General features: G+C 42.1%; 1 protein-coding gene across 1 annotated transcript in view; it reads left to right on the top strand.

Annotated features, from left to right (window-relative positions):
• The window catches only part of Pax3 (paired box 3), a 96,227-nt gene that overhangs the window by 66,189 nt on the left and 2,563 nt on the right, over positions 1–27,475 (top strand). The window contains exons 6-7 of the mRNA XM_048459193.3: positions 9,487–9,652; positions 10,497–10,711. Coding sequence (XP_048315150.1) covers positions 9,487–9,652; positions 10,497–10,711 — 381 coding nt within the window. The remainder of the gene's footprint in view (positions 1–9,486; positions 9,653–10,496; positions 10,712–27,475) is intronic.

Raw genomic sequence — 27,475 nt, 5'->3', positions numbered from 1 at the left:
GCCTTTATCAGATTGGCCTGTGGGTATGTCTGTGGGGCATTTTTTTGATTACTGATTGATGTAGGAGGGTCAAGCCACTATGGGTGGTACCATTCCTAGGTATCATCCTCAGGTGGTCTAAGATTGGTCAAGAAAACAGGTGGAGCACGAGTCAGAGGAATCAAGCCAGTAAGCAAGGTTCCTCCATAGTCTCTGCTGTGGTTCCTGCCTCCACATCCATGTCTTGGCTTCCTTGGGCGGATGATGAACTGTAAAGCATAAAATGAAATAAATCATCTCCTCCCCAAGTTGCTTTTGATCGTGTTTTTCATGGCAACAGAAAACAAACAAACAAACAAACTAGGTCAATCATGTTTGATTCTCTTTTATCTTTTTACATGACTGTGTATGTGGTGTGTGTATATGTGTGTGTGTGTGTGTGTGTGATGTGTTTATGTTGTGCATGCATATGTGGTGTATGTATGGGGTGTATGTGTGGTGTATGTGTGTGCTGTGTGTGTGTGTGTGTGTGATGTGTGGTGTGTGTGTGGTGTGTGGTGTGTGTGTGTGTCACATGTGGAGGTCAGAGAACAACTTGTGGGAGTCAGTTTATCCTTCCTCCACATGGGTTCTAAAGATTGAACTCAGATTAAGCTTGGTTTCATGTATCTTTAACCAGCCGAGTTATTTCTACAGCCCTGAGTTTTGAACTCTTAGGAGGGCTCCTAGAAAAGGCTATTTAAGTTAGCACATCTCTCTCAAGTGTACAATAATGTTCTCTTAACTCGTGGTGCACTTTCACTTCAAGTTTTGGGCACATTACACAAGACTAAGGGATTCCCAGCACCCCTTACCATCACACAAGTTGAGCTTCTCTATCCGGAAATGCCATGCAATGCACCCAGAATTCATAGTCGAAGTCAAGATGGTACTCTGGCAGGGAGCTATTCAGGTGTTGATGTGGTCCCTTATCAACATTTTTACCTGTCCACCACACCACCTTGTCTATTGAAACTGCTTCTTCCAGCTGCAGAGTCTAGAGAGAAGGCTTTATTCAGCCTTCTGTGTGATCTGTCATTACCAGAGCAGTCAAGAGGTGAAGAGATGGACTAGCAGGTCTCTCCAGGAGCTGCTGCAGTCCTGCAAAGATAATGATCACCATATGAATAACCACAGACAAATGAACAGAGCAGATGTGTCAAGTGTCGACAGAATTGCATCATGTGGGTGGAGAAAAAGAAAAGTTGAGATTTTGGAGAAAAATGTTGGCCAAATATTGATTGGTCAGAGATGGGGAGGGAAACATGCTCATCCTAGGGCAGAACAAAGGGACAAAGCTGGAAGTGCCTGGGCTCTGTGAGATGACCACTCAGCTTTCCACCCAGGCATTCTGGAGAGATCAGGGCTTAGTCCTTTCTGGTTGGAGTATGAACAGAAGAAAGGTAGGAGAAGGATGGGTACAGAACGAGGCGCAGGATATCCCGTGAAGGCTTAGCTATCGCGCTACCTGGCTCACATTTATAAAGAGCACTGGGAATGTGGCAAGAAATAGACCATGATGTTGGCAAGGATGGGATGATGGCGAAAGTGTTCTGAGGTAGCAGGTAGGCAGCTGTTGCGCAGCTGGAGGTAGGAGGGAAGGATGAAGAGAAGGGCCACAGACATGCCAGGTTTCTCAAGACGGAGTATTTAACATTGGAAGTATTGAAGTGGGGAGATTGCTCAGTGGTTAAGGCACTTGCTAAGCAAGCATTAGACCCATAGACAGGATCTCCAGATGTCTGTAATTCCAGCCTCAGAGGGAAGAGACAGGGCATCACCAGAGCAAGCTGGCTAGCCTCAGACTAGACCTGTTGGCCAGCTTTGAGTTCAACTGCAAGACTCTGCTCCAATAGATAAAGTGGAAGAGATTGAAGCTGATTCCCAACATCAGTCTTGAACTTTCACATGTACATGAACACAGATGCATGGATTCTTATCCATGTGAACACACACACACACTGAAAAAAAATGGGGCAGTTTAATTTATCTACCCATTTCACTGGGAAAGAGTACTCCAGTCCTCACAGGACAGAAACCATCTTCTTTAGCCGTGGACCAGAATGCTTTTCCTTTGCATCCCAGTGAACTGTGTTGAGGTCATCAATAGTTCTCATATGCTGTAATACTGTAACCACAGGTATAGCATCTGTCTTGCTTCTGTTAGAGTCTCTGTGAGTGCCCAGTTTAAACGCAAGGTGAGGTCCAATGATTTCCCACTGAATGTCCACTCTATTTCCGTTCTTCACTCTTGCACTTCATGGCTGGCCCAGCCTGTGTACTGATGGGTTCTAAAGGCTGGTCCCTAATCAGCTCTGAATGCAGTGTGAATAAAAACTGAACTTTAGAACAACGAGACAAAGAAGAGTGAGAATCTAAAAATCCTCACCCTATCTTATTCTTGCCTTCTTCAAAAATGAAGGAGGGGACAGAGTGTGTTTCAAACCCACATGGCTTGCACAGTCCCCAGCATTCTCATCTGGCTCAGCGGAGGCCCGAGCACAATAATAACAGCCTATTAACTTTCAGAGGACATGGGATCAAACCAATAAAGAGTGGTTTATATTTTTCTATATGGTTACCTCCCCGCAAAAGCAGGGCCCTCATTAATGTAACAGCTGTCTTAATGTGGCTTTAACCCGGTGACTCTGTACATTCCTCATGGCTTCTTTAGCTCCCTTGAGACACATCAAGTCTTGCACCGGACTATGATCTACAGCCTAACAAATTCCCTAGAACAGCCAGCACATGGATCTTTTACTTAACCCAGCAGGAAAAAGAAGAGGGCAGTTAATCACTGATTAAAATGCCAGCCGAAAACACTGGGGTCCTTGGGAAGAGCTGGGAACGCGGTAGCTAAATCAACTCACTTTGAATGATAGCCAGAGAGTGTGAGTTACTTTAATTTGGGGGCACCTGGGAAAAACCAAACCTCAAACCCTCAAAGTCCAAACCATGTCTACATTCCACGTTTTACCCCTCGGAGGGAAAATATTTCCAGTCTCCTCTGGATGGAGATGAAACTAAAGCTATAATAACTTGGGCCTTTGTCAGTGTTGCGTAGAAATTTGTTTGGACGCTTGTGTTTCTCGCTGCCAAATCTGTGCGTGCAGCAAGCTAAGGCTCTCTCTTGTGCAGCAAAGCCTCCATCTAGAAATAATGTCAGAAGAAGAGGAAGAAGGAAAGAGAAATCAGAAAAAGAAAAGAGACAGAGACAGCCTAGCTGCTGAATTCATTGGGTAGCTGCAGTAAAGCAAATATTGGGATCATGAAGGTTTTATTGAAACAGAATTACTTGCAGATATTTATGGCATGCAAGCGTTTGAGTATTTCATCTCAGAATGAAGTAGGCAAGTTTCTTACTGTCAAGAGGAGAGAAGACACGAAGGACAGCTACCTGTGGAAACAGCACTTGGTCACACGACATAGGAGGTGCAGCTTTTGGTTGCAGTTTGCCAAGAATGTTTTGTTGAGCTTGGGTTAGTTTTTATCTATTTAAGTATGGGGCGATTATATCAGGTGATCTCAGTCTGGTTTCAAGGATCTCCAGGGTAATCATGGGTAGATTTCAGGAGATCTGGGCAACATAAAATGTGTATACACGTGAACATGTGTGCATGTGTGTGTGTGTGTGTGTGTGTGTGTGTCTCTGTGTGTATGCACATGTGTCTATCTGCACAAGTTTTAGCTAGGGACAGTGTCTCTGGTTTTCATATTTGTAAACACCAGCTCTTCTTTATCACCAAACTGAAAGCTACTAGGAGGACTTGGGGAGATGGCTCAGTGGTTATAAACACTTGGTACCCTTACAGAGGACCCTGGTGCAATTCTCAGCAACTACATGGCAACACATAGCCATCTGTAAAATTATTTGACCTAGCTCTACAGTTTAGAAGGTAGGATAGGTATAGAAAACCCGGACTCCAGAATGGAACGAAATGATGGTCACCTGCCACTCTCCAGTCCACCTTGCTCTTGATGTGTCAGGATGCAGATGACTGGGCTTGCATGTGTCCATGGACCTGTGACGCATGTGAGAACACGGCTGTCCTCCTCCTTTGCCTGCTCTCCCTCCACCCATAGCCTAAAGCTGGGGAGCAACAATGATGGGAGGGAGGCTGGGGAGAGCAGGGCAGTGGAAGAGGAAGGAGATGGGGATGAATGAGAGGGTCTGGAGGAACCAGCACTGAGTGCTGAGGCTACCTACTTGGCTTGCAGCAACTCTCCTTGACATGGTAGCAGTACAAGTCACAGAAGCTAGCCGTCAGCCTTTTACAACCCTGTGGCACTGCCTTTTGAAGGATGGAGTATTATGCTTTCCTTCCCATTTGTCAAATTGCATTTGAAATAACCCATCTGGAACAATGTAGGTTACATTGCCTTTGAGGACAATCTAAAAATGTGAACAAGTAATTTATTGATGGGTAAAATTAGGCTCACACCATGGTACAATTAGCACTAATCCATGAAACTTGGAAGCAAATTTGACCTAAGCCACCATTCAAGTCAAACTGGCTCTCCATTATTTGAGGTGTTCTGTGGGCACTTCTCTGTTTACTCATTGGCACAAAAGGCTTTGGCTGCTGACTGCAGAGGAAGGACAGCAAGCCAGGCTTTAATTGGGTTTTCTCAGAAGCGCCCATGCGAGCTTTTAATTTAACAGTTAGTATTTATTGAGCATTTAGTATCTCCTAAACATCCTTGTAAGTGCTTTGCCTTATTGTCCTCCTAAATTATCTCAACAGTGTCTTGCAGAAGTTCTACGCATTTCTCATTTAGCAAAGGAGTGGCCAGAACTCCCCAAACACTGAGCAAAGCATTCAAGGTCAAAGTGGTGTCAAGCAGGGAGCTTGGGCTTGACTTTAGATGGCCCAGTGGTGTAAAAAAGCTTTCCTCCATTTTCCCTGTGGAAGTACTAATTCCCCCAAAGTTGTTCAGGGTTGAGTTGGAACAAGTTGGTCACTTTCCTCAGGAAGAGAAATTTAAAAAACAAAACAAAACTATCTTTTCTCATTTTACATACGAACCCCAGTTCCTACTCTCTTCCTTCCTTCTGCCCCCCCATCCACTTCTCAGAGAGGGAAAAGCTTCCCATGGGCAGTCAACAAAGTCTAGCACATTGTTTTGAGCAAGGACCAAGGTCCTTCATGGAGGACCTTATTTTGAATATTTTGATTATCATGATTCAACTTTGAATGGTTTGAATTTTACCGCACATAACTGTTGGATATTATTATATTGTGAAAATCTACATTTTCAAATAATGAAATAATAACATAATTTCACATAATAACATAAGATTATTTTTAAGGAACTGTAGCTATCATTTTATTGACAGGCTCCATGGCAAGATAAAAAGGCTTGAGTCAGGTAAAAATCAGCCGGGGGTATACTTAATCTATTTCATATTATACAGACAACTATGGGCAATTCACTATATATGCTAGTAGACTATAAAGCAATGGACGCCTCCTTCCCTCACTTGCTTAGCTTGTTAGCAGTTATGGGAAAGCCGGAAGAGGTGACGTGGAGAGAGTAGAATCACAAGGGCTCCTAGATCACAGAATACACTTAGCAGATAGATAGCTGACTTTGTAAACCTTCTTTCTGCCTTATTGGCAAAGACATTCTTAAAACAGCAAGAGTCAGTTTGTGTATGTATGTATGTATGTATGTATGTGTGTGTGTGTATATATATATATGTATATGTATATATATATATATGTTTTAAATGTGTGTGAGCGTTTTGACTGCATGAATGTCTGTGTACCATGATGAGCCCAGAAAAGGGATTTTTATTCCCTACACCTGGAGCTGAAGATGGAAGTGAGTCATCATGTGGGTACTGGGGAGTTAAACCCAGGTCTTCCAGGTCTTCTGGTGCTCTTAACTGCTTAGCCACACCTTCAGCCCCTAAGAAGGAGATATTTCTAACTACTGTAACCAAGTCATAAATTCTCTAGACCTGTTGGGGATGGAGCCATTCTGGATTATGCATTCACAGTAGATTATGTGTTGATTGCCCATTAAGAATTGCTAATTCACTGCTGAGTTATGAAAGGTGCCCGCCTGAGTAGTGGGATTGCTTTTCTCCTTCAGTTACATACAGGGTGATGACAACATTCCAGTATCCCATGCTCAGTCAGCAAAGGTATTGAAAATAAAGGTCATTTCAAGGGCAACTTTTTTTTTCTGCTGGAAATTAAAGATGCTGCCTGAGTTTAAAAATACAAGGCAAAGACGGAGTCCCATTTTCAGCATTAGTCTGTTTTCCCTTTAAGTAATGTGTCTGGCAGGCATGGGTGGGCTGAGAAGCACAGAAGTTAGCATTGGCTGGATCACTCAAAACCTCTAATAAACGCCCAGAGGAGACAGGCAGTCCGGTTCTCACTGGCCCGGTTTTTCTCTCCATATACAGGGAGCCTCAGCTTAAATGTTAGGATTATTTCCTTTGGGAATCCTGAACTTCCGGTTGAAAGTTTGTTTTTCAGTAAAGCTTTGCTTCTCAACTATTTTTCTTGACTTTTTTTTTTTTTTAAATATAATGCTTGAGTTTGAACCTGAGACCTTTTTGTGCTAGGAAATTTCTTTATCATTGAGGTATACCCCTAGCTCCTTCCTGTCATTTTTTTTGAATTGTAGCTATAACAGGTACTATGCAATAAACATTTAAAAATAAATTCCTCGTGGCCTTGTTCTATATCTCCAGTAATTACTAGTGTCAGTTTGGAAACATAAAATGAGCACCAACTTCAAATCCGTAGCCACTTAGTTTGTTTTGATTCTATCTTTTGAAAGTAATTGTGGAAAGTGATAATAATTGTTCATCATTACTTAGGCAAAGACGACCTCTCCTTCCTTCCTTCCTTCCTTCCTTCCTTCCTTCCTTCCTTCCTTCCTTCCTCCCTTCCTTCCTTTCTTTCTTCTTTCCTTCCTTCCTTTCTCTCTTTTTTATTTTGTTGTTTTTTTGTGTTTTTCATGACAGGGTTTTGACTGTACTGGAACTCACTTTGTAGACCAAGCTGGCTTTGAACTCATAGAGATTAACCTGCCTCTGTCTTCTGAGAGCTGGGATTAAAGGCATGTGCCACCATGCCTGGCTAGACCTCTACCTTTTGACATTGGTCTATGCATTGGTAAAATGCTCTTTGATGCAGTGGAATGCTGAGCTTCATGGGGAGCTCAGGCATAGCCAGCCCTGGTCAATCCAAGCTGGTTTATTTATCTAAAGGCTATAGAAGTCAGAGGGCAGAGGATTGACCAGCATGCTTCAGCAATAGCCAAGCAACAGGGTTCCGAGTGTTTCATGGAGGGGTGCACTGGAATTCAGGATGGTGACCACGTGAATGAAATCACCTCAGGACATCGCTAGGAGTTCACTTCTCCCATGATATCACAGAAATTTGGAACTATGTGGCATGTAGTTGATTTTAAATTCCAGAAGGGTCTTTTGAAGTTGTCGCTTTATCATGGTTGCCTACAGTATATGGTAGGGTAAGTACCTTCAGGCATGAATTCTCACCCCTAGACTCTTCCACTAACATGGATGATGTCAAAGCCCTTCCTTGGTTTTCTTCCCATGATGCCTCTGGGAGTCATAAATAGTTAAGACTTGCAGAGAGAAAACACAACCAAATGCCAGTTTGAAATAGAGCATTCACGGTACCATTATATCAGGTGGCAATTTATCAAGTCACTTGAAGCTCCGATTCAATTATTTATCCACATGGGAAAATACTAGATTACATTATTTTCCTCTTGGAAACATAAGAAGTATGAAAAGGTAATATTTGGGGCTGGTGAGAAGGCTCAGTGGGCAAAGGTGCTTGCCACCAAGCATGATGGCCTGCGCTCTAGCCTGGGAGTGCATACAGTGGAGGGAATGGACCCTTGCAGGCTACCTCCCAATTGCATTCTAGGCAAGGACATTCCGTGCTGAGTTCTCTTTTCTTAGCCAGGCTGGTTACATCTTTCTACTCTCTACTGTAGATTATCTAGAAAGATAATCCTTGTGGTAATTGCATACAGCTTTTAAAATGAGCAGAAATTTTTTCCCCACTCTGAAGTCTTTCTGATTCCTTGACTTTCTAACACAGAACTTCCGTATCTTGTGAGCAATTCTTCTGGGCTCCGTGAAGAAGGCCGCCTGAATGTGACCTCCCCATCACATCCCTTCCTATCCCTTCAGCCTCAAATGCGATGTGCTTCTTCGTGTTATGTTTTGGAGAACTTTCTATACAAATGCTAATACTTGGTTGATAGGAGTCTCTTTTTGTGGTATGGTAAATAATACTATGTGTACACCCTGGAAAATCTACTCCAAGTTTTACATTTTTTGTTTGTTTTTGAGGCACGGTTTCTCTGTGTAACAGTCCTGGCTTTTTTGTTATACTACATCTTGAAGTATAGTAAAACTCTGTAGAACATCATTCAACATGTTAGACATTCAATTATATTTCTGGTTGATATCTTTTCCTTTTCTCCATTGACACACAAGAAGACTGGAGCTTTGAATTACTGGAAGACAAATTATTTTCCAACAGATTTTTTTTTTCCTGAACGTAGGTGATTAGTATAGTGTTCAGCACAGATTATTACATTGCATAACACAGACACCAAAAGAAACTAATTCCATTGCAAAATACTCTTCATCAGCATCCATTCTAATTGAGGTCAGAGTGATGATTCACACTTTGAGAGAAGGTGGTAAAATGCTTCTACTTGTATGAATTTCTGTTTAATTCATGTGACGACCTAGAACAGCGGTTCTCAGCATGTGGGTCGTGACTGCCATGGGGGTCAAACGACCCTTTCCTAGGGGTTGCCTAAGACCATTAGACAGCACAGATATTCACATTAAGATTCATAACAGGAGAAAAATTACAGTTATGAAGTAGCAATGAAAGTAATTTTATGTGTAGGGGTCTCCCGCACCATAAGGAACTGTATTAAAGGACTGCAGCATTAGGAAGGTTGAGAACCACTAACTAGGACCTATACTTACACTGATTATAAACATATAGAAATAGACTGATACAAACACCAAGCCTAAGGCTTGGTGTCTGTAATTGGCAAGGTCAAATTTAGGACATGTGGCATGCGTGTGACTGTCGGTGTGTAGGGGGGCATCCAAGTGACTCAAGATTTCCTGGAAGGCTGAGGGATGAGGGTAAATGACATTGATGGCAGCAGTAAAGAACACTTACTGTTCTGACCCTGCCTTCCAGGACCTGCCCAGGGTCCTTATCAGCTTTTCTGACACGAGTCCACACAGGGTCCCTGCAGCCCCTTTCCTGACCCCTGATATTTAACTTTCCTTTCACCCCGACATACTATAGAAGACAGAGGACTCTTGCCTCTACTTGCCCTGTCAGTAGGGGCCTTTAATCTGTTTTAGCATGAAAAATTCATTAAGAGTGTACTATTATTTCATCAGTGAAATCCTCAAATTTTAAATTAAATCCATAGGTCTGGTTTAGTAACCGCCGTGCAAGATGGAGGAAGCAAGCTGGGGCCAATCAACTGATGGCTTTCAACCATCTCATTCCGGGGGGATTCCCTCCCACCGCCATGCCGACCCTGCCAACATACCAGCTGTCGGAGACCTCTTACCAGCCCACGTCGATTCCACAAGGTATCGGAAGAAAAACAGGGTGATAAGGATGGAACTCCCAATAGCTTCCTATTGGCTGTTTCACAGGGTGAATTCTGCCTGTGATTCTGACATGGACGCTGTTAATGTGCCAATCATCTGACCTCAGCTGTCCCTGTACATACCTGCATCCATACCTGCCTTGTCTCAGAAGTAGTTTGAGCTACATTTGATGCTCTTCAGATAAAATGTGCTATGCTGTAACACTATTTCGATGTTTAAAAACAATGCAACTTTCCCAAAGAAATATGGGATTCTCCACACACACCCCTTTTGTTAAAACCTGAGCACTGTATTTATATTGCTGGTTGCAATCAACTGAGGATCTAGGATTATAACTAGTTGCAATAATAATTCAGAGAATGTGAATGTTGCTAAAATTATAATTTATTAGGGCAAGAGGGAATTGGAGTCATGTTAAATTGTAAGACTATTGTTTCGAGGTTGTGAAAGCATGTTCTCAACACTTGAAACTCTGATGTTCTATTCATGCATTACATTTGATGAGGTGTTTGGTACCTGTAGTGATTACATTGTGTTCACTACTCAAATTGGCTTGTTGGTCTTGCCAGTGTGGTATCTGTGAGTATCTGGGTATCTGGATGAATGTGACCTGGGAGTTTCTACACAGTCATGAGCTTGGAGACATGCCATGATAGACATTAACTGTATTTGTTGTGTGATTTCTCAACTGAGCTGTAAGAAATGCACTTAGAGTTCTCACAACATCTGATCAAATGGGTAACTCCTACTGGGAACTTCTGCGTTGAACTTGCTCTGCTTGTCCAGCCGAGAGCATCACGGTTGATCCTCTTCTTTGTTACAGCCGTGTCAGATCCCAGCAGCACCGTGCATAGACCTCAGCCGCTTCCTCCAAGCACCGTCCACCAAAGCACAATTCCTTCGAACCCAGACAGCAGCTCTGCCTACTGCCTCCCCAGCACCAGACATGGATTTTCAAGCTATACAGACAGCTTTGTGCCTCCGTCGGGCCCCTCCAACCCCATGAACCCCGCCATTGGCAATGGCCTTTCACCTCAGGTCAGTCCTGTGTTTCTAGACAGATGATTCGCCGTTACCAGAACCAAATAGTCAATTCCCCGAGGCAGGGCTATAATGAATTGCCAAATGTAAACCATAATGTATTCTTTATACAAGCCACATGATTTCAGTTTTCGAGTTTCCTTTCTTTCTTCCCTTTCTACTGGAGGCTTCAAAAGTTGTAGCTTAGACTTAAAATTCAAGTGACTTCTAATGCAATCATGGGGACGCTGTGTTTATACTTAGTTGTCAAGGCGTTTGTCATATGCCTTCCCTGTCCTTAGCTCTGAGCTTTGGTTGAAAGCCTTACAAACTTGCCAGGGTTTCTTTTTTTGGGGGGGGGGTTTGTTTGCTTGTCTGTTTCAAGTGATGTTTGGTCAGCTGACAGAATTTTGAGGAAAAACCCTCATCAGAAAACACCAAAGCTCTGACATGACAATTGGAGGGGAAGCAGAAAAGTTGTAGGTAGAGGGAAGGGGCAGTAAAGAGGATGAGGGGGAAGGGCAAAAGGGAAAGAGGGAGGTGGGACAGTAGAAGAGGGAGGAGGAAAGGAAGAGAGAAAGGGAGAAGGAAGGAGGGAGGGAAGGAGGGAAGGAGGGAAGGAGGGAGAGAGACAGAGGGGAGAGAGAGAGGGAGGGGAGAGAGAGAGGGAGGGGAGAGAGAGAGAGAGAGAGAGAGAGAGAGAGAGAGATAGAAAGAGAGAGACCCAGCTGAGGACTGCAGAACCTGGAATGAATGAGTTATAGGAACACAAATTAGGGAAATTGCTAGTCTTTGGGTCTGTATAAATATTTGGACGTTGTAATTGTTTTTGTAATTTGCATTGGACTATGAGGTTTTTCTTGAAGGATTGTATTAATAAATTGCCCTGATAATTGCATGTCAGAAGGATGGTTAAATTTCCTACATGTGGCATCTGTCTGAACTTGACATTATTAGCAGTTGTTTAAATACAGATAGCTTGATTTTATTAGAGAGAGAGAGAGCAAGAGAGAGAGCGAGAGAGAGCAGTTGGCCCAGGTGGCGAGGAGAGCCACCCACTAAATTTGGAGAAATGTCACAAAGGGATTGCAATCTATAATTGCAATCGAGGATCTCTTTGGGGCTGAGAGCGAGAGTTTTTAACAGCTTTATCTTTTCTCTAGCTCCCTTTTCCTCTTGGTGGTTAGAAAAACAGAGAGAAGCTCAGAATGACACAAATGAAAAGTGAAAAGACAATTATACTCAATTACACACTAATCACGGGCTATCACCGCTGCCTAAGCACCGAGAGGGTATTCTAATAGGCAGAAAATGAGATTTTAATGGCACAAAGGGTGGCCAAAATAACGACTCATATATCTTCGCCTTCCCCGGCTTCTTCAACTTGTGGTGTGCGTCTTCGGAGTGGAGCTCTTGCGCTCTGTGTCACGGTGATAACTCCCAGCAGCTGAGAAGTTCAAAGCCACGGGAGTTGAAAAGACTCGATGGCAAAGGCAATGAAATAAACATTTCCGCCTCCAGGCAAAAGTTCATAAATCCTTTTTTGTAAGAGTAAATGTAATTAAGTTTTATAGATTCCCATAGCACATCCTGGGCTTAAAAAAAAGAAAGAAAGAAAGAAAGAAAGAAAGAAAAGAAAAGAAAAGTAAGAGGCTGCTTTTTCAACCTCAGCAGGAAAACAACAACATGGAAACAATGGAAGCCTCCGACAGGACTTTCAACTCCTTTGATTTCTAAGTACTGGCATTTGGGGATGCCATTTCACATGACAAGGACAGGCTGCTGCTGAAACAGCCAGCTTTGCAACACTCAGATTTTTCATGCAGACACTTCTTCCAGAGATTAGAAGTAGCATTGAAAGGGTCTGGAAGTTTTAGCATCACCGCTCGGAGGCCAGAAGACAGCAAAGCTAGTTTTCGCTCATCTGATTTATTTTCATGTGTCCTGGTGTCTTGCCTGCAGGGGTGTCTGTGTGAGGGTGTCAGATCCCCTGGGACTGGAGTTCCAGGCAGGTGTGAGCTGCCATGTGGGTGCTGGGAATTGAACCTGGGTCCTCTGGAAGAGCAGCCCCTTCTTTAACTGCTGAGCCATCTTTCCGGCCCTCTTTCTTTGTGGTTGGATTTGGTTGAAAGTTTCCACGAGAGTAATGTGTGAGTGTAGCTGCTTCTGTGAGAGGCAGGATTCCATCAGGGGGTCTTGTAAACTTCAGTTGTAATGCAAATAACACGAAGTTGAACTCTGTACGCAAACTGGTTAGTGTCTTGCACACAGTGATCTGGGAATAATGGTATAGCAGTATTTCTTAAGTGGATGTGTTAGCAATTGGTCTTCTGGCCATTAAAGCTCACCTTTAAGAATGTTGCTGGTTTTCAGCTGTCAGTGACTCCAGAGCTGGTGCCAGGGTGGGGTCACTTCATATGGAGCAGTGGAAAAATCTCACAGGCAACGCTGCCCTGTATTTCTTAATTTCATCTTCTGTACTACATCAGCTCCGTATTCACATTTGCGATTAACTAGTGTGCTTTATGTCTCTGCCGCAGACCACCAGTAGGGTTCCATGCTGACTTAGTTCTTACAACATTCCCAAAGAGTCAGAAAAGGAAGAACAGTGTCCCTCAGTTCAAGTCGAGGATGAGACAAGGAGTGAGTGGATCTGCACCATTCAGATATATTTATAAAATAATGGAGGAGAAAATGGAGACTAGACCTCAGATTTCTACAGCCCTTTGGACTTGCGTCTTAGCAATGCTTCTGTAAAAGATTCTGTAAAAGATGTAGGTAAAAGATGCCGACAGTGATTTTGGTTGTCTGGCTTTATTAGACATTAGTTTAAAGAAAGCTAGGACAAACCCAATTCTAACAACTTTGTCTAGTTGCCCCTGAGAGGAAAATAAGAAGATAGCAATAGATGGTCTTGTGGTTTCTGCGTTACAGAGACCCCATTACTGACACATTGGCTGGATCACGTGATCCTAGGACCAGACCTGGTGTGACTATCACTTCTCTTATTGACCACTCCTACCTCCTCCACCTCTAGCTTGTCATCTATTTAGCAGGTAATTCAATGGCAGAACCAGAGGCTGTAATCCACTGTTAGTGTAAGGGGGTTGGAATTCGAATCTGGGATTCTTGACTGCTGGTTTAGGATCTAGTCTATCTTGAATGGAAAAGAAGTGCTCTTCAAAACAAAGCAGAGACAGGATTTTAGTCACGTTTGAAAACATTAACAGAGAGTGGTTTCCTAAGGTTTTTTCTTTCTTTTTTTTTTTTTTCAGTGCTGGAGATTGAATTTAGCTTTTTCAATTTTAGATTCATTCATTTTATTTTACGTGTCTGTGTGTTTGGTCTGCATGGATGTTTGTGCACCACATGCATTCCTAGTGTCTGCAGAGGCCAGAAGAGGGTGATGGATTCCCGGGAATTGGAGTAACAGACATTTGTGAGTCACTTTGTGGATGCTGGAAATCAAACCTAGGTTCTCTGAAAGAGCAGTTAGTGCTCGCAATTGCTGAGCCTTTTCTCCAGCCCCTGAATTTATGTTTTTAGTTTAGGTAAGTTTAAAATTTTTTGTTAAGCCTGATTGATTTTCATTTATCTTTTAGTTTCTACCAGTAATAAAAACATTCCATGCTGACTGTATAGTAGTTCTTTCAGGACAACCACTCATGATATTTTTGTACCTTGAATCTGGGTTCTTTTTATATCTTAGGCCTTTCTAAAACTGAAGATGGATGGTAGTGTATAGATTTTCCATCTGTTGGAATGTTCTATTGAATTATTGTGACCAATTCATTGTAGCTCTTGTTGGTGGAATCTGTTTGGCACATTTAAACTATTTGTGTATTTTATTTGACATTTTCTCCAGGATCACCAGTGTTGGCACCTTGTTGGCTACTAAAACTGACAGGAAATAGAATGTGTGAGAACCATTTTTTTTTTGTATTTTGTTTGTTTTTCATTTCGTTGCTCCTCCCACCCCTCCCCTCTTAACATAAGGTCTCGCTCTGTACCAGGTGAGCCTGGGACTTGCAGCGTTCTTTTCTCCTCAGTCTTCCACTGCTGGAAATGCAGGTGTGAGCCACTCTGGTTGATCAAGTTCTAGCTTTTTGGTAAGGAACTGGTAGACACATTATTTTTCAAATGATACCTACCCTCTCTCTATCTGCCCTTCCCTTGTTATTCTTCTTGGAACACGAGTCACACAGTTTTGTTTCTCTGCCACTGCCTGATTGTCCTCTGAGCCTGGTCACATGTTTGCACAAATGGAAGGCCTGGCCTCCCATTTGCTAGTAAAGGCTGGATCTGTTAGGACACCTGAGGCAGGATTCTCAGAGATGGACAGGGGCAGGGTAGGTTAGAGCTTCAATATTTCCTACCTTCTGAATAGTTGTCGCACTTATTTAACCTTTCCAGGAGATGGGGCTCAGAACGAGGATCCAGTACACCCTGAGAAGACCACCCAACTCACCCTAGTGAGAAATTGCCCTGGTAGCAGCAACTTTCCTTTGAAAGGTTATATTCTCCTGCTACAAGGATCATACAGAACCCACATACACACTGCTCAATGATATCCCTTTCTGCTCCCAGAAACTGGTTTCAGTATCTTGTACACGTGTGGTCAAGACAGGGGACACTGACTTGGAAGTAGGATTGCAAGGAAATATTGCCACACGCTCAAGACATGAGGCTCTTTAACGTGTGGCCCATGTTCTTTTAATTAACTTTCTTTTGCATGAAATACTACCCTGGGTGCTTCCCCACCCCCAAAACACACAGAACCAACACCCCCAACATGGGCAATTAGATTAACAAGCTTGCATAATTTCATGCCCCACCTCTACCTATTTCTATAAACTTCACAGTATTTGTCGAGAACTTCCAACAAGCTCTTGAGTAAAATGTACTGTCACTGGGTTGCAGAGGGCCTGGGGAAATTCTCTGTTGCTCTGTCATCTATGAAAATGGGTCAGCTTGGCAGCATTTAGGGTTCTTCAACAATTGCAAATGATTCTTCAAATATTCTGGGTTTGGTCAAACCTAAAACACATTTTTTTCTTTTTTTGTCAAGCACCTTTCCCCCTTAGTTTTTCAAACTCTGTGTTTTAGGGAACATTTGATCCATATGGTTTTGATTCATTTACTCTTATATCATTGAGGTTTTTTTTTCCTATGGAGCCATTTGATATGCAAGAGGCTTTTCTTCACTCAGTTTAAAGCCCCCTCCTTCTTAAAGGGAGGAAGTCCTGTTTGCAAATTCAGAGGCCATAAATTCGTAGATCCACTCAATCCAGCAACACTTACAACTACATTTGGTATAAATCTGGGTCATTATGAGCATATTTTATGTTTAGAGCAGACACAGTTTCATTCTCACTTATGAGTGCAACCAATGACAAAATAAGAAAATAGGCCTAAATTCTGAAAAAAAAAAAGGTTTTGTTTTAGAGAGCATTTAACTGTTACTAACCAATCCTGAGGTCAAAGCTACACCCAGAGGCTGCCTTTCAATTTTGTCCAGGTTTTGGGTAAGATGAAATAAAATAACCCGTACACCTGTCCTGTTTTATGGCTAATCTACCAAGGGGGAACATTTCTCACGAAAAATTGTATAACAGCTTGAAAATGCTTGACTGTCCCCTTGGCACTCAGCACATCCGGAAGAAGGGCTCGGTCTGTGGATCTCATCAGGTTCGTTGATCATCCATCTAAGTCTGGTTGAACTGTCACACACTTGTAGTGCTGAGATCCCAGACCTGAAGCCTAAGCAGAAAAAAAATGGGAGGATCTTCGCGCTAACGAGAAGGCGATTGATGGTGTGAGATGCCAGGATCTCTGTCTGGCATCTTCTGTCCTAATTCACACTCCACAAGAGGAAGCCTTTACCTCCAACACCCATGCAGTTGCTTTTAAAGAAGAATGTTAAGATTGAGATTATTAGTGTGTAATGTATGTAAATTGCATGTTTGGTGTCAGCTATGCTTATTAGACAGTTTTTCTGTTTCATGCATATATGTATTAGATTATCGTGCGTGGTCCCATTTCAGATTAGATTCCAAGTGCTCACTGCAGTAGCTTTTGACAAACATTTGTTAGCACTGAAACTTAATAAGGTGAAGCAGCTAAGTGTTAATATGTATACATGGAAGTCAAGACTGCTTTTGATTTTGCTTGTATTTTTTTCTTGGACACGGAGTTAATCACGATCTCACATTCTTTAGCAGCCAGGCAGGATGGCGGTGGCTTGTTCTTAAGATCTAAAGAAGAAGAACTTGCCCCAGGCCAAAGATTATTATATGGATGGACTATGGTCATTAAAATAAACTACTAAAGATAGTTACAGTGGCTACTTTTCTGTTTCATAAGTTTTAATGAAAGTCTTACAATCATGTATGGGAATTTCTTTGTGCCCCCCACCACTTTGCCTTTGTGCTGCTTCAGGTAAACACAGTAAAGGTTGGATTTGCTCTCATTTCAAGAGAGCTGTTTTTTTTTTTGGACATTTTTAGGGATACATTCAAAAACTATTTGAGGCTACTATTATTGACAAGCCATTTGTTTGGCACATTGGACACACAGATTGCTGATTTGATTCTGTACCCTTGGCTTACCTTTTATTGCTTAGAAGAATCAGACAAGCAGGTGGTCGGCCACACTAACCTGGTCCCCAAAGGAGCCACTTCCTTCCTTCACACTTTCCAGAAACTAATCCGCGGAGGAAAGAGGGGTGATTTTGATTAAAGAGATTTGTTGGGTGTCAAACAAAGCTGGGATGTAGACACGTTCCGTATGAAAGTGGCTGGCTCTCCAAAGCCCCCACATCTCTCTGGTTCTTTTCTAAACTGGTCCATGAGCTCATTCCCAGGGCTTGAGAAGCCCTGTGTGTTTACGAAGACTCAAGGCTGTTTACGATCATAAATGAGCCTGTTTCAGCTACATCAGAAGAGCTCTGGGTCATTTGTGTATTTCCAGCAGGCCATATTCTGCTGGGGGGAGATGAGGGGCATCTGCTCTGTAGTGAATATGCTGCCATTAATTCCTTTGCTGAATACATGCAGGCTGCCACTGACCTGGTGCCTTGAATTTTGCCTCTACAGGCTGAGGTCCCTACCCTTAAAAACACGAGGTGGATCCTGGCTTATGCTGACTGTCGTTGTAGCCTCTAGACTTATGTAGAATTGGATAGTTGTGGGAATAACAGTGAGTTGATCCAAATCTCCTTTTCACAGAGAGGAAATGGCAACCAATGACAGCATCAGGAATCAACGATCCTACAGAGCCAAAGGCAAATCTTTTCTGCTGAGTTCAGTTTTGTGTATCTGCTGAGTTGATTTCAATAGCAATTCTGTCAGTTCTGTCCTTCTGTACATTAGACAAATTAGACCATTGCCTGTGGTCTTTTAGACTCGTTTGAATTCCTCTAGCCACTGAGGAGCAGAAGAAACATCGAATGCGATTGCTTAGTTTATGACTAAGTTACTAGGATGAAAAGTTTGTCTTTGTAGTGCGCAGTACACAGAAGAGCCGTGCTAGGTCCTCACACGAGGCCTACGGTCTGAATCAATCCTTTATATGCGGTTGGAATGCGATGTAAAGCTTTTAATTTATTACTGCATTTGCGAAATGGCAATATCTAGAGAAATCTGAATACTTGCATATTTATTCAATTACGGGCTGAATGTATGCTCTGTGTTGCGAGCACAGAAGACTTGATTCAGTCATTAGTTGTGTACTGTTTTTTGTTTTTGTTTTTTTTCCCCTTCCCCTAAAGAATCTGTCTGGGTTTCATCAGAGGTGTATATTTTTCAATGTGTAGTACAATATTTAAAAATTGTTCCAGGCATTCTGCTGGAGGTTAGTAAACCGGTTTTTCTGAGACTAGTGATTGCAATGACTAATGGAAGAGGTATCGAGCTGGGAGACTTTTTAAGATTGCACCACTGGAAAAACATCTCTCTCTCTCTCTCTCTCTCTCTCTCTCTCTCTCTCTCTCTCTCTTTCTCTCTCTCTGATCCTTTAGTACACATAGAAAATGTGTAGTGCTAGATCAGGGTAATTGGTTTTCTGATACCCCCTTTTTCTTTGAATTGGCAACATCCAGCTTTGAAATATTCAGTTATTTGTTGACAACTGTAATTATCCTACCATGCCCTAGAATGTTCTGTTACTTTTTATATCAAATTAGACCTGTGAACACATGATTCATCCTCTCTGTACCCTTCTGTCCTCCTGGTCTTTCTTCCATACCTTTTTGGAAATGCTATTCTGTTTTTCGTTTGTTTGTCTGTTTGTTTTGTTTTGTTTTTTACTTTTTAGTTGGAGTTTTGAGCTTCCACATGTAATTGATAATGTGGGAAGTTGGGCTTCTTTCACTTAACATAGGAGACTGCATATTTTGGAGATGGGGCAGACAGTACAGTGGGTAAAGTGCTTGCTGTCCAAGCATGCGGACCTGAGTCAAGAGTTAGGCACTATAGCATACGCCTGCAGGGCCTGGGGCTTGCAGGTCATCCAGACTGTCTAGTTGAATTTGCGAGCCTCAGCTTCCAGGAGTGACCATGTCTCAAAAATAAGGTAAAGAGTGATGGAGGAAGACATCAACATCAACCTCTGGTCCCTACACGTATGAGAATGAATACACACGTATCCACATACCTATGTGCATTCATGTGCACATTCATATACAAGGTGCTTTGTGGAATCGCATGTTAATATTTCTAGACGAAAGGGAATCTTTTTTTTTTTTTGGTCATGAGACTCTATATAGCCAGTCCTTAGTGCTGAACCAACAGAGGTGTCTTTTTTTTCTTTTCTTATTTTTTTTAAAATATTTATTTATTATGCATACAATATTCTTTCTGAGTGTATGCCTGAAGGCCAGAAGAGGGCACCAGACTTCATTACTGATGGTTGTGAGTCACCATGTGGTTGCTGGGAATTGAAATCAGGATCTTTGTAAGAGCAGGCAATGCTCTTAACCGCTGAGCCATCTCTCCAGCCCCCAACAGAGGTGCCTTTTACAGACATAATGGTTCTATTTTTTTTTCTTCTCACAAAATGCTCATGTGTCATTGAAACAGCTTGCACTTAGAAGTTCTAGTTAACCTAGTATGATCTGCTCTGAGATTCATGCCTGGCTGGCCCCTGTGGAATTGATCCCCAGTCTGTGTGCCTCTGTGGACCACCCTCCCAACCCCTACCCCCCTCAGGGTCAACTCTCCCCTGACTCTCAGGCAGGATTTCTTATTTTCGCCTCTGTGAATGCTACATGGCTATATTTATAACTTGCTGAACAGCCAACTATCAAGGTTTAAAGGAACATTTCCTAGGAAGTAATGGGTGATTGATAACACAGGTGGAGACCAACTCATGGTCCATTTATCTTTAAAATGGTTGGCTTTTGCACAGGTGAATAAGTGATGTTAGTTAACGTCAGATGTGTCCTCTGTCCTCTGCCTCCACATGATCTCAGTCCCCTAAGAACTTGGGGGTGGGTGGGAGGATGGCTAATTTTAAAGAGAAGGCTAAAGACTGTCTGCTACCATTTAGTTAGGGCAGATACAGAGACAAAGAAAGAACGAGGTCTTTGCTAGTCACTTGGCTGTGGTTTGGGTGTGATTCCCTGATCTAAACAGAGCCCCACGATTAAAGCCATTAGATTTCAAACCATCCTCCACCTGTTCTGAACTCTGGGTGGAGGGAAAAGGGAATGACCATATCCCACTTCCTTTCTTCAGGAAGTTGGAGTTGAACTCATTGCAAGGAGGCCGTGTGGATTTCCAGTTTATTGGAAGCTATCTGAGAGCCTCAGATTGAGCTATGTATGCAGTTAGGGTTCGGGGAAGCGAAGTTTGCGTGGGTAGATGCTTATCAGGGTGGATCTGCTCTGCATTTCCTTAAATGCAGGTTTAGTTTATAGGAAATTAGAGAGAAATTCCAAAATACCATCTCATTAAAGCGCTGATGGATGCCGAAGCATAGAAATTTTCCTTTCTATAGTTAGACTCCTAAGTCCCAAAGGGTCAATTAGCGTTTAGCAAACATATCCTGAAGCAGTCACGGAACAAAGCTGGTGTATGTTTGATTTTCCACAGTCATGTCCTCAGACAGGTTGCTGAAGTGGTCACGGGTTTGAGGGCACACTCTTTAGAGGGCAACTGTGATTGTGAGAAAGTTCCTGACATGAGAAGAGCCAACAGCAGGTAATGCCATTCTGTGGGGAAAGAGTTTGCGACTCAGCGTTAGGTGATGAATGAGGTTGCCTGACCCACATCTGTTTTGCATTAGAAAGGAACATTGCCCTGACATCCTCAGGAACATTTGTCAAGATTCCCTGGACAGAGCTTCTGTAAATTACATGCTGCGAATGTGTCAGGGTCAGATAAGAGGATATCATTAACTTCCCAAGTTTACTCAGGACTCTCTCAGTTCCCCGTAATACGCTACAGGCCAACAATTTTTTTCTTGAGGTATTTTGTTATATTTTTCATTCATAGAAGGAAAAAAAAAATATGTGTGTCTTATCCCCCAATACCGAAGTGTTCCTTTCTCATAAATCATATTAATTATAGACATGGTCCCAAAGCATATTAAATGCAGGCATGCGTAAATGAATTAAAACATATGAGAATTTTATTATGTCCGTGGTGAGTCCAACATATTCCAGGATCGGTTGTGTTTAACAAGCAGGACTTTTTCATCTGAGTAGACAGAACTTCTTAATGGAATTTATTTGCTCATTTTTTTGATGATAGGTAGATATGACAGAACAGTTCATCATTGATTAGAAGTAAACTAGAATTACACGCATGCACATATGTGTGTATGCACCTCTTGCATTTCTAGGCTGTTTGCCTTGATTTATATTTTGTTCATTAGTCCTTAGAAAAATTTGTTTGACTGAGGATGTAGCTCAGTGGTTGAGTGTTTGCCTGGCATATATGAGGCTTCAGGTTTGATCCCTAGCTCTTTAAAATCAAAACAACAAAACAAAGATGATGATGATGATGATGATGATGATGATGACGATAAAATCACTGAAAAGTGCATGGCTGTCAACTTAATCACTTAGCTCTACTGAGAAACAGATACTGAAAAGACTTTAGAAACTGGATTTGATTTCTGTGCTCGGTCTTGGGACAGAAGTTAGAGTTCCATCAGGCTACTTCTCCTTGTGCAGTTTGCAAATGTAACTTGGAAGTGTGTGTAGCACAAGAGACCTACGTGTCTGGCACTCATTTTTTCTTTCACCTAGCATTAAGCATTGCTACTTGTGACATGTGAGCTAAAATTAACAAAAAACAAAAAACGGGATTTCCTAAGCTAGGCAGGTTGCATATTTCTCTCTCTGGTTGTGTAAAAGCGTACCTGGGCCTTTGCCTAACACTCATGATGGGTGAGAAGGTCACCACACAGACCCCAAGGGAAAATCCTGCCTGTAGGCAACTTCCCTTTTTCTTACAGCTTTTCAAACAGACAAGACCCAAATCTAATTATTTAGATGCTAATCAATTGCAGAATAATTCCTAAGGCATTTGAATCTGAAGATATTTTCAGAGAAGCTGTGCCTTCTTTAAAATTGAGGCTTTTCAGCCTCAAAGGTACACTTGTTAAGATTTAACCATTAATGGATTCCCAGGATACCTGTGTTGGTATTCAATAGACAGTTGTTTTTTTTCTTTTTTGTTTAATTTTGGAAATAAATCATATCTAAAAAAATTTGTAGTCAATAGGCTTTTGGAGGCAGGGGTAGAAGGATTAACAAATTCAACAATTGAACAACACTGTGTATCACTACACACCGTCACCGAAGCTGTTTTTTAATTAACTAAATGTTAATTAATGCTAAATCAAAAGAACATCTGACTACTTGAGAGCAAGAAGGAGAATGAAGACAGGAACACAGATTCATCCTAAGGCAAAAAGAAGTGCCTATGCACACTCCCTAATTTGCTTAGTCATTTTGATTTCTGATAAGCTTTGAGCAAAGCCATAATGTTTGTGCCAAGGCAAATATTTTCCAGACACATCGTTTTAAATGTAAACCTTAATTTGGCCCATAGTTTTTTTTTTTAATCTTTTATATTTAATCTTACAATAGGGAAATTAATTCAAGAGAAATGTGGCATGAAGCAGTTGCTAAGAGTTGGTCTCTCCTGAACCATGTAATCTCCCAATCAAGATGTAAACAACCCATTCAGAATCCTGCAACTTGAGAATGGGCTGAAAGGGATCTTCAGAAAATGTCTCTAATAAGCAATGGGGGAGTGGGTGGAGGAAGTGTGAGCGCAGAGCTGCAAGGTTTGGGGGTCTGTTTGTAAAGGCCACCCTGTAACACAGGGCGGAGGGAGAGTCCAGGCAACACCGCAGGGGAGTGCAGAAATGCGCTTCGTGGAATATTTTGTTCAGATACCTTGATTAAGCGTTTTATGTAACTGGACTTAAAAATAAAAGAGTCGTGGGCCAGTGGGATGGCTCAGGGCATAAAGGCGCTTGCCACTGAGACTGAGTTCCACCCCCAGGATGGACATGGTGCAAGGCAATAACTGACTTCAGTAAGTTGTCCTCTAATCTCCGTAGCCATGTGGCGTACTCCCACCACCCCACACCGTACCTATGCATGTTCTTGCGTGCACATGTGCACACACATACACACACACACACACACACACATACACACACACACACACACATATATATTTGTATATATAGGTTCCCAAACAGTCAAAGAGACTCTCATCTTTTCCCAAGAGGAGAGAACCTTTTTTTAAGAAAACCCCTCTTCCTCCTTGTTAATCTCCCTCAGTTACCTGCCATTTCCTAAAAATGTGGTCAGCATCTGCGAGGCAGAGTGGAGTCACTTTGAAATCGTTTTCTTTGAAATTATTTTTGAAAACAAAGCAATTGTGCTTCCCCAATTTTTTTTTTTTTAAAAGCTAGTATGGTAGTATACATAGATTATTAATGGTATAAAGGAGGAGTCCAGGGATTCGTCTCACAACAAGTGAAGATTTTATTTTAGGCTTTGTGTAGGAAAAGCACAATGGGAGAGACGAGGGTGAGTGCATGGCATTCCAAGACCGTGTGGGGGAGGGCTAAGAGGCTTACTTACTAACTTCTTGTTCATGAGAAGATGCTTCTACAGTTTCCTTTGAACCACATGAAGCATAAAATAGCTTTTAAAGAAACATACTTAAAAGTGTAACGGGACCCTTCCACAGAGATTTGAGGTTTTTGAATTATGTCAAGGGAAAGTAAAGCCGTTTCTAGTGATATATTCGACTTCTCTCACCAATTTCTCTTTTAATTTTTAAATGGCAGGTGATTAAAATGGTGTATTTGCAGTTTTCAATATGAATTATTGAGACAATCGGGTGGTGGTGGCGCACGCCTTTAATCCTAACACTCAGGAGGCAGAAGCAGGCGAATCTTTGTGACTTTGAGGCCAGCCTAGTCGACAGAGCAAGTTCCAGGGCAGCCAAGACTACCCAGAGAAATCATCTCAAAAGAATAATACACACACATGCACACGCACACGCAAATGCACACGCACACACACGATGCAAATTACTGAGACAAATAACATGATAATTATTTGTTAGTCTTTCTTCCCGTCTCCTCCAGTCCTCCTTCTCTTTGTTTTCTTTCTTTTCTTTTGAGAATGGGTTTCTCTATGTAGCTCAGGCTGATTTTAATTTTTCAGTTTTCCTGCCTTAGCCTTCTGAGAGCTGGGACTTTAGGTCCGTGCCAGCGCTCCCTGCTTTCCAGTCCTTAAGATGTGAGGATCACCATGAGAATAGACATTTGTGTCCAGTGCCACCCTGTTGGGCTGCATCAAGAAATGAAAGGGGCCAGGTTTCAAGTTCTCTTTCTTCCTTCACACCAGTCACAGGGCTGTGGAACAAAGGCCATTCCTAGGGGGAAGCAGTTACTTTAGTCATTGTTTCTCCATTTGTTTGTTTAAGACAAGATCTCTCTACACAGCCTTGGCTGTCCTGAAACTCCCTATGTAAACTAGGCTGGTCTTGAGCTCATAGAGATCTACTTGCCTCTGCCTCTAGAGTAGAGGAATTAGAGGTGTGTCCTTTGCAAATACTTAAGAGTCTTAAAGGCTGTCTATCCATTGTCCTGACTACAGCTGTATCTTCTCTATCTTCCAATAGCTATATCTCAAGTTCTTAAAGTGAAATTTTGTTCTTTTTTTTTTTTTTTGCCTGTAACACAAATGCTGCAAAAAGTTGCTGCATGAAGACACTCATAAGCTGAACTTTTGGCTAATGTTTCCCATCTTTTAAGACTCTGAGTAGGCATGACTTTAATCCAAAATGTGGGAGGCAGAGGCAGGTAGAGGCTTGAGACGGGCCGGGTCTACATAGTGAATTTCAGGACAGCCAGGCTATATATGGAGATCCTGTCTCAAACAAATAAACAACAAACAAAAGAAAAAGAAAAAAAATCTCCCATTTTGTTTCCTCCTCCTTTTGGAAAAAGTTACTACTGTTTCCTTCAAAGTTATACAGCAAGAAATGTGTGGCAGGGGATTTGAAAAAGTTTATTACAAAAGTATATTTGTATAGCGCACGGAAGAGCCACAAACGCCTCAGGGGGAAGAAGAGGAGGGAGAGTCCTGAAGGTGTAAGGCATCCAGGAAATAATTTAAATACATTCTTAGTTACATTTGAAAATTTCAAATGGAATGAACTTAACAACAGTGTTGGACAGGATCCCATTAGAAGCCATGCTCTAGTGATTGTCTTCCTGTTGCTGTGAGCCTATTGATTGGCTCTTCATTTTGTTAAAGTCACTTGCTTGCAATCTCCAAGCCTGGCTTGGCTACCTGATGATCAAACTTCCAATTTGATTTATTTTTTATTTCTTTGCACACTTTACCATATAGCTTCCTGTGCTGCTTTGCCTTGCTCTTGCCTGCCTTCTATGAGTTCCTATCAGCAATTAAAAGGGAGCGCAGGGAGGCGAGGGGCCTTTGGATGGAGAAAGGCAATAGCATCTCTCAGGGATGGTGTCGTGTGGCTTCCTGAAGATGGATCAGTTTAAAACTTTATCAAGATTTTGTTTACTTCTAAGGTTATGCAAACTTTCCCCAAAGGAAGTTATGGGACCTTGTTGTCTAATTGGAGTACGAAGGCTTTGTGGGGTGTATGACTGCCTTTCTAAACCCTGCGATAGAGGCCTCAGACCCAGAAGTCTGTTGCCCGGATTGCCTGCCTGTAAACCTAACTTTGTGCTTAGCATGGAGGACTGTGGTCTGGGTTGGTTTTTATTTCGGCAAGACCTTGACAGACTGTTGTGCAGCTATAGTGTGCCTGATTTATATACGTTCTTAGTAGGACCTTCTTTTCAGGGAGGATTCTTCACCCACTAGTAGATTTCTTCTGCAGTTGCTTTTTGAGAAAAGTCACTTTCTCTCTTATGTGGATGTTTTCTAGTTTTGTATTAGTTGTCCACTGCCATTTCATGATGAAAGGGTTGGGAGGGTAAAGTGCGTATGAGTTTGGGAAAAACTTCCTGGGTCTGATCTGATTGTTTCTGTTCTGTGATTACTGCTTCTTAAGGTGCCATTCTCTGGAGTCATTTAGAGCCCTAAAAAATCCCCACGTGTGTTTTTAAAAACAAACAAAAACAAAAACACAACACTTATCTGTAAACTGCGAATCTGTGAAGGAAGAAATGAGCAGATATTAGACGTAAGTGCTAGGAGAATCTTCAGATTTGCTTGGGTTTTTTGAGACAAGGTCTCACGTTATAGAATAAGCCAGTCTCCAGCTCAGGACAATTCTCCTGCCTCCACGTCTGAGGGCTTGGACTGTGGTCCTTAGCCACTGTGCCCGCCTGAAGAATCCTTGACCATTTGCTTGACGCCCCTGCTTCCAGGCAGTGCTGGGCCGGAAAGCAGCAAGCGTCATAGCTCTCCGTTGACTTTTCTCACAAATCAATGGGGAAAAGTGAGACAGCAGCGTGGATATAATGAGGAGAGCACAAGGGAACGCCGGGGCGGGGGAGTGACTTCTAGTTGCTCACTCATGAATGAAAGAAGCTGTTTGGAGAGGCAACATGGTGAACAAAAAAGACATTGAGGTCTCAGGATACATACACAAAAACTTGACTCCAGCGTGTGTGGGGGTGTTCAAACTCAGGGATTTCTATGTCAGGCAATCACTTTGAAGGTACATCTTTAGCCCCAACTTCTAATTCACACACACATACATACACACACATTATATAAATGTACACACACACATATACACATGAACACATACATATATGTGTGTGCACATGTACAATATACATATATAGATGCACACACATATACACATGAACACAAATATATAAATATATGCACACATATATGTATATATAAAACACATGAACACAAAGCATACATATGTATTACATACACACATATGTGCACACACATATACATGTACACATATACAAACACACCTATTAATACATACATATATAGCACACATATGTGCATGCACACACACAAGCATGTGTACAAGTGACTTTTTAATTGCCTGGCTGGGATTAAAACTGCATGATAGAGTACTTGCTGAGAATGTATAAGTCCAGGAGTCCAATCCCCAGAAACACACATGCACACATACATACAGAAATGCACGCGCACACACATGTACACACACACAACCATTTGGGTGTCCAGATGTATGATATTAGGAGTTTTTCTGTATAGACTGATCCAATGTCTCTGTCTCTGTTGCTCACGTCTTTTCTTTGAAATTCCAGTCTGATGTTATCACAGTG

The sequence above is a fragment of the Myodes glareolus genome, chromosome 1 (genome assembly GCF_982192425.1).
Source record: "Myodes glareolus chromosome 1, mMyoGla1.1, whole genome shotgun sequence".
NCBI classification, from domain to species: domain Eukaryota; kingdom Metazoa; phylum Chordata; class Mammalia; order Rodentia; family Cricetidae; genus Myodes; species Myodes glareolus.
Note: the sequence above shows the minus strand (reverse complement) of the source record. Positions and strands in the feature narration are given on the sequence as shown.